Below are 8,665 nucleotides of genomic sequence, written 5' to 3'. Positions count from 1 at the left end.
TATTAAGTATGATCCAAACAATTTGAACCTAATTAAAACTTTTTAAAAAAAAACTTATCTAAATGAACACAAATTTTTAAATCAACTGAATGAACACAGTTTTTTTTTTAACTCAATTTTTAACTAAAGTTTGTTTGATACAAAATTCTTAACTCCGTTAATGAACACATATTTTTTATACTTTGAAAATAAGAGGTTAACCCATTAAAGCCATATATACAATAAGTCACATGATTTGTAGTTTCTATCTCCCATTTGTCATCTGACCATCATCAATGTGGAGGATCTCTACTACTTATTAGACTCATGCGTACGTATATATATTTTTTGTAAAATATTTGCATAAAAACCATCATCGCAAAGTTAGAAAGAGTCGAGGAAAATGAAAAATAGGAACCGAGCAAATACTGAATAGGTCGTGCTTGGATAGAGAAAATGGGTTAGTGGTAGAGCATTATACTTATATACACATCGAGTGGCTTACTAATATTAGCTAGCAATATTGATATTAAATGTTAACAACTTTCGTTAAATGTTTGAATTAGTTTTAAATTCACAAAACATGCTTATATAAAAAATAGCTAAGATAAGAGCACTACTCAATTATACACACACAGACACAAACATGACAAGCAGAGACAATTCATGTCCCTTTGTCGTTGAGAGATTAGAAGTGGTTCTTGTGAAACCCTCAAAGCCAACACCTGATGTCAATTTGTCTCTCTCTACCATTGACAATGATCCTAACAACGAACTCATCCTCGAAATCATATGCGTCTTCGCTCCAAACTCCTACGTCCAAGATCACGCCGACCACCATCCGGCTTATTTACTTCAACTCGCCCTCTCTAATGCCCTTGTCTATTACTACCCTCTCGCAGGCAAACTTCACCGGCGGTCCAACGACCAGAGATTCCAATTAAACTGTAAAGCGGGCGATGGAGTCCCCTTTATAAAGGCAACAGCCTTGTGCACTCTCTCTTCTCTCAGTTACTTGGAGAGTGCTAATAACTTGGACGGAGCCTACCACCAACTTGTACCTTCACACGATACTTTGAAGGGTTGTAATTCTGGGTACAATCCTCTGGCTCTACAGGTCACTAAGTTCGCATGTGGAGGAATGACTATTGGAATGACTTATTCTCACACCGTTTGTGATGGTGTTGGAATGACTCAGTTTTCTCAAGCCATACTTGAGCTGGCCTCCGGGAAAACCCAACCCACGGTCATCCCCGTGTGGGACAGAGACAGGCTCACGTCTAGCCAAATTAGTGGTATGTAAGAAATTAACACAACCATCTCGCTTTATGCTTTCAGACGTTAAGCTTCATAGATCTTTTCCATTTGGTAACAAATTAAAGTGGGCGGTAAATATGTAGTAGGATTTTATATATCCGATGACAATACAATTATTATTATTATTATATTATAATAAAAAAAATTCTGTATAGTTAAAATTTAATCATCTTAATTTAATATATCCGATGATGATGATTTATACGTCGTGTAATACCAATTTAATAATATTCAAAAGTCATATGTCTCCTGATATTAATTTTATAGTGTAAATGTTCAGAATTTTAAATCTATTTTATCTAATATAATTAAACGGTCGACTAAAAATCTAAATTAAACTATGTATAAATTTTTAAATTTAAATGCATGTTAAATTAATTTTCCTGCTCATTCAGATTTAGATTCATTTTGATCTTAATTGTATATAATGTTTCTTCGCTGTTTGAGTAATATATGCCCGTTATTAATTGCAAAGGTTGTTTGTGTATATATATATATATATATATATATATATATATATAAAAGTATTTCCATATTCCATGTTTACACTTAACGAGCTTCCTAAATTATTTTTTAAATCAAGGACATTTTATGTAATATCTGACTAAATAAATGTTTTTCTCTGAGTGTACTTAGCTTAAAAATGTTAGTCTATATATACTTATAGCGTTTCTAGAAATTTTATAGTTATATTACTGAGTCAATATATTTCACATATATATATTAAAAATTTCAAGAAAAACTATTACAAAATATGAAAAATCAATAAATCTGTTACAAACATTGCTAGATATTTTTTCGTTCTATGTTTTGGATCGTTTTCTTATATATCTCTATTTGATTTTAGTCTGGTCCAAAATTTTGATTAATTAGATCATTAATCTATTGTACATATCAATGTGAAAATTTTAACAGGGGTGAATTTAGGCAATATCGGGAGCGACGACAAAAATCCAAAACTCGTTTATTTGGAGAAAGCTTGCTCTTCACCCGATACACCAACCGAAGACATGGTCCGTGAAACTCTGAACATTACATCCGAAGACATCACTAAATTCAAGAACATAATCATGGAAGATGAGAACGACCTTACCAATAAGAAGATTAAGAAGAACATGGTGATCACGACAGTGGAGGTTCTTGCAGCTTACGTTTGGAGAGCAAGATGTCGAGCCATGAAGCTAGATCCCGACAAGACTACGGTTTTGATGATATCTGTCGGTATCCGCAACACTATGGATCCTCCATTACCTAAAGGCTACTACGGAAATGCTTTCGTCATTGCCTTCGTGGCATTGACAGCGAAAGAGCTGAGCAAAACGCCGATGTCTCGCCTTGTGAAGCTCATAAAAGATGCGAAGAGAGAAGCGGTCGAGAATTGTTACTTGTGGGAACAACTTAGAGAGATGGAGAATACGATGGAGATGAGGTTGGCATCCAAGGAGATTTGCGGAGGAGAAACAATGATGATGACTGATTGGCGTCATCCCGGGATGCATCAAGACGTTTGGGGAGGTTTAGTGAACATTATACCTCTGGTACCGATTACACTACCCTTTCTAAGTATTTTGTTGCCGGTATCTAAAGCGGTTCCAGGGAAGAACGGTGGTGTTCGAATGCTGATAACACTTCCTAGGGACGCGATGGCCAAGTTCAAGGAAGAGATGGATGCACTCCATGCATGAAACGATGTTAGTTCATGATAAGCTCCAATTGGTTTAGCTTATTGTACAATTATAGGCCTGTTTTTCTGCCTCCATAGCAACAGCAGAGGGGTGTAAGAGATTAAACTCCTGCTTTTCACAAAGGGTAGCATAGGCTTCCTTCATTTTAGCAGTCAAATGATCGACCTTACTTCTCGCCAAAGACCGAAGCTTAGGCTTGAGTGCCTTTAACTTCTTTGTAAACCGAAAGAGAGATGATGTGGATAAGGGAATAGCTTCAGAAGCATGCCAAAATTCTGCCACCAACGGCTTAAACTCCGGCATGTCCACCATGGCATTAACAAATTTAAATGGTTTACGCCGCTGCCTGTACTCCCCTTGGCTCACAAGATTGATCCGACAACGAGCATGATCTGAACACCCTCCTGCTTCAAACACATTAAAGGACTGCGGATAAACAGCGAGCCAAGCTTCATTGACCAACACACTGTCCCACTTTTTTTAGATTAAATCATTTTCCCTTTTGTTACACCAAGTAAACAAGGGACCTTGAGACTCCAAATCAGAGAAGGAGTAGTAGTTCACTACCGATTGAAAATCTTCCATTCCCTCAGTGATACCAGGACCATTTGCACCACGAGAGTGCTCATCGATAGATAAAGTTTCATTAAAATCGCCAAAAATGATCCAAGGCTTGTCCCTCATGAGAGGAGAGTCCATATGGTTACGTAGATCCTCCCATAAAGATTTCCTCTCATCGACCAGATTTGAATCGTAAATGAAAGAACATAAAAACTCAGTCTCCTGAACATGTGATAAGTTGCCCTGTTTTATATACCGGAGTGAGTCTCACGTTATTCCGCCAAACCACCCAGATACGTCCTCTAGCATGATGCTCATAGTTCGACAAAACCGACCAGTCTCTAAAAAACTTGGCACCCAACCACTGTGCCTTACGTTCCTTAACTCTCGTTTCTAACAGACACCCAAACCGCAATTTAGGATCACCAACCCACTTCTTTATGACGGAATGTTTTGAGGTTCGATTTAAACCTTGGACATTCCAAAAGAAGCCAGACATTTATGACGCTTGGAAGAGGTCCTCTTACTCTGATCCCTAAGGTTTAAATTAGGAGGTTGAGTAGAAGGATTTGAAATAACTTTGTGAGCAGTCTTTGAACCACGAGGAAGAACGGGACGTAGTTGTGGTATAAGAGAAACCCCCAACTGAGTCTCGCGTTGTTGTGTCTCCTCCGCCACAACATCCTTGGGACTCAACTCATGGACGCTACTAGAGGTATCCTCCTCCGCATCTCCCGTATCACTAAGAGTAGAGAAAGCGTTAGAGAGGAGAGAGAGACTGGTAGATTGCAGCTCGGTTGACCTCTGTTTCCCTAGGCGACGGACCGAATTAGGGGTGGTCCACTCCTCCGCATCTACAACAATTGTCTCCCTAACAGGGGAATGGGTTATAAGAGCATCATAAGGAACTGATTCCCCCTCCCCCGTTACCACAAGAGCAGGGGATGATGAGACCCTCTCCGGTTCTGTAATATGTAACAGGGGCAGGAGGAGAATTGGTTTTCGTTGGTGAAACATTAGGTAGAGCTAAACAAGTCTCCTTGAGATGGCCCCATTTACCACAAACACCACATTTGGGCGGCAACCAAGGATAAGTATACTTAATGACAACATCAAGTTCACCCTCCTCTTCCCCCACAAAAACAAAATCTCTTGGTAGCGGTTTGGTTAAGTCGGCTTCAACCAGAATCTGAGCAACATCAAAACTTGAGCAAGCATCCGTTTTCGGATGTAAACGTATTGGTTTACCAACAGCACTAGCCAGGAACTGCAGACCTTTATGTGTAAACATAGTGGATGGAACATCAGTTAGCGTAACCCGCACTAGTATCGACTTTAAGGCAGGCTAAGTTTCCTCCTCAAACGGAGACCATTTCGTAATAACCATTTGAATGTCCATAATATTCCACATGCCTCGATTCAAAACCCTACGCCGCATGGACTCATTTCGAATCTAAAACTTCACAGTTGTATCATTGACTTCAAAAACATCGATCAAGGTAGAAGTATCGCCTAATCGCCAAGTTTTGTTAACTATCATATGTATCTTGCCAACATGAGGAGCCTTCGTACTTAAAAACTTACCAAGCAGAAAGTCCTCCCATAAAGGCTTAGCCCCCTGCAGAACCTCCTTTGGAACTATCACACGCTGTTTACCATCCACTTCCACTACATCGAAAGGTTGCTTAGTGAAAACATGTTTACGGTCTATGTTTGCGTAAGAGCGCTTGGATTTCGAATACACCCCCTGTCCCGGATTCACCTCCGTAGATCCCCCCACAGGGGCATGCAACGATGCCGAAAGATCAACCTCTTGAGAGACCTCACCCATCGGAGAGGAGATCCGCTCTTCCAACGCCTGGACCACCCCTCCTAGCGTCGGAGAAGCCGGCGGCGGCATGATACTTGCGGAGAAAGCCAAAATCTAATATTGCCTTTTTGTCTCTCGCCAAAACCCTAGACTATTTTTCCCTTCTTGGATTATCGTATGCCGAATGTCTTTTATGATAAATGTTTCGTAGTTTGGCGATTAGGTTAAGCCGTTAGTATGTCATTGATTGCTAAAATCACTAACCAACACTTAAAAAACAAACCTCCTATTATATAATCATATATCTTTCTTTCATCATTCTCTTCTGTTCTATTAAAACTGAATCGGTTCTTTTGAACTTGAATCAGTTTTAAACTTTATTTGTTTCTTGAATCGGATAAATGTTTGTTTGTGCTTGTTTGAAGAGGCTCATTGTTTATTTATGCTTGTTTATGCTCAAAGTTTTTTCTGTGATAAATGATTGATTGCTTGGTAGTTGTAGATTAGATAAATGATTATTTCTCTTTGATTGCTAAAAACATTAATTACAGTTTTTTAAACACAATAACCTATTGTTATATATGAAAGACACCTTCTTTCCTTCTCCTTCACTCTGTCCTTCTCTTTTGCTCTTTCTTTCTTCTTTAACAACCACCAAAAACCTTCTTTCCTTCTCCTTCGTTATGTCCTTCTCATTTGCTCTTTCTTTCTTCTCTTAACAACCACCAGTATCTAGTAATGGATCCTTCTAATAATCCATTTAGTTTACCTTCAGGGGTTTTAGACCTTTTAACTAGCCACCAGTATGAAACTGTGTCGCCTAGTGTAGCTCCTCCATCGCCAGAAGTCCCTGTCTTTACTTCCCATTGGACTGATGCTCCAACCCAAGATGTAAACACACCTGAAGAGAGAAAAGGAAGACGGAATTGGGCACCCATAGAAGATGTCGTGCTCATAAGTGCCTAGTTGAACACAAGCAAGGACCCGGTGGTTGCAAATGCTCAAAAGGGTGGGACTTTTGGAAATGGACTGCAGCTTACTGTGTTGGCTGCTTAGAGGCTGCAACAAAGCAAAAGTCAAGTGGCCATAATGAAAATGATGTCATGAAGCTTGCTAACCAAATCTACCATAATGATCACTAGGTCAAGTTCACACTTTGAGCATTGTTGGAGAAAGCTACGCCATGATCAGAAATGGTGTGCATCTTTTACGACAGATGGCTCGTCAAAAAGAAGAAAGGTTGAAGATGAGTCTCAAGCTTCATCACAGTCAACAAGCACCAATACGGTTAGCCATGGAGATGAAGCAATGGCTCGTCCTCCTGGTGTTGAGGCGTCAAAGGCGAAAGGTAAAAAGATTAGCAAAGTCGTGGAAGGAGAGAACAAGGATTTGATAGTGTTGCATGAGGTGTGGGAGATAAAGCAAAAAGACTATGAATTGAGGAAGGAGGAGTATGCATTGAAGGAGAAGCGTGATAAGCACAACATGTTGGAGAGTCTCCTTGCAAAAACAGAGCCACTTAGTGATATAGAATTGGCTTTGAAGAACAAGTTAATCACTGACATGTTGTCAAATGCTTGAATTGTGTTTATGTTTCAGTTTCTTGTTTAAGTTTGTCTGTGTTTGTGTTTCAGTTTTTATGTGTTTGTGTTTCAATTTCTTGCATTGTGTTTGTGTGTAATGTGGTTATGATTTATATAGGGTGAATGTTGGTTTTAAACTTGAATCGGTCCTTTAATGTTCTGTGAATGCTTGAATCTTTGAACTGACATGTTGGCAAATGCTTGTACGGTTCTGTTCTATTAATGTCTCAATCGGTTATGTTTTTGTTTGTGTTCTCCTCTTGTGGCTCTGATGATGTGTGTGGAATTTTGTTACAGGTTGGTTCTCGTATGGTGAGCCATTAATGTAGAGTCCACAACACAAAGGCTCTGTGTTTTAGACTACAATTTGGTGATGATAATGAAGAATCAATGGTAATAATCGAGATCTCTCATCTCACAACTTTGTATGTGTTATTTACATGATTGTGTTACAAGTTTTGAGTTTTCAAAAATTCAAATTTTTAGAACCAAATGGTTCTACCATTAGAGCAAAAGAAAACTTTTTAGAATCTCATGTATCTAAACTTTTTTTTTTTTTTTTTTTGCATTATCTCTATTGTTTTTAACAAAAAAGTTTAGAACCTACAGTTGAGGTTTATATCTATGTTCTAATTTACCAAAATACCATGTCTATACCACAAATTTTACGAAGATACCATTCTTGTCTCTCATCTTATCTCTTTTGATCATCGAATTTAGGTGAAATATCTTTTCCTTTGCTTCTTCTTCTTATTCTTCTTATATCTTTCTCGCTTTTGGATATTTTTATTTTTGATTGCTCTGTTTGTTTGTTTGATGAGAATTGGGTTTTAATGGCAAAAGTTTCATTCAAGGATTCTCTGAAAGCTCTTGAAGCTGATATCCAACATGCTAACACTGTGTAAAACCCCAACAAAGTGTGTTTTCTGAATTTATTCTTGTGGTACAGCAGTGTTTAGAAATGGTACAAATTGTTTCTTTGGGTACTGAATCTTGTGTTTAATCTGGTCATGAACAGAGTTCATGTAAATTAAGTGATCCAACGACTTTGAGTGATGAGGTCATTTTCGAGGAGTGTTGACTCTTGAAGCTGAACCAAGTCTTTGGTTGATGATGATTTATTTTTGTCTCAGTGGAATTTTTAAATCAATATTTTTAAGATATATAAAATTTTAAAATAATACGTGTTTTTTATGGTCTGGATTTATTATTGATTGCAAACTATGAAAACAATTACATATGATTCTACCATGGCCAATTCTTTGCAATCTTATTAGATTCACTACAAACACTTTTGCTCTCCTGCTCCATGCTCTTGATGGTCACCTTCCTTCTCTATGCTCACTTTCATGTTTATGTAGAATCACTGCGAACGACGATAATTGCGCATCACTGGAGATTGTCTGTAAATTTGCCTCTATTAATATGCACAATTAATAAATCGCATTATCCGGGGCTCGAACCCCTGACCTCACCTCCTGGTGTAAAAACATTAATTAACCCTAGGCCAACCACTGGGCCAAAGGGGCTTCCAAATAATACGTGTTTAGTAATTTGTTTTTGAAATTTTTGCATTTTTTGAAGATTATTGCGATCATTATGAAACATTGATTGAGTTAATTACTAGATAGAAACTTATTTGAGGGAAGTTTATAAGTTTTGTGTTTGTTTAAAAATATTAAAAGATGCAAATTTTTATTTATAAAATCATAAATTTTTACACATTGTGT

The 8,665-nt window shown here is 37.9% G+C and overlaps 1 protein-coding gene across 1 annotated transcript; it reads left to right on the top strand.

Annotated features, from left to right (window-relative positions):
* On the top strand, positions 626-2,981 carry LOC104783869 (spermidine sinapoyl-CoA acyltransferase). Its single transcript, XM_010508972.1, has 3 exons — positions 626-1,271; positions 1,772-1,780; positions 2,224-2,981. The coding sequence occupies exons 1-3, from the start codon at positions 626-628 to the stop codon at positions 2,979-2,981; spliced, it is 1,413 nt and encodes a 470-aa protein (XP_010507274.1).

This window comes from Camelina sativa, chromosome 4 (assembly GCF_000633955.1).
Source record: "Camelina sativa cultivar DH55 chromosome 4, Cs, whole genome shotgun sequence".
NCBI lineage: Eukaryota > Viridiplantae > Streptophyta > Magnoliopsida > Brassicales > Brassicaceae > Camelina > Camelina sativa.
This window is presented reverse-complemented; position numbering and strand designations above follow the sequence as displayed.

Excerpts from the sequence above, each read along its gene's own strand:
- LOC104783869 (XM_010508972.1), top strand. The coding sequence starts at position 626 with ATGACAAGCAGAGACAATTCATGTCCCTTTGTCGTTGAGAGATTAGAA.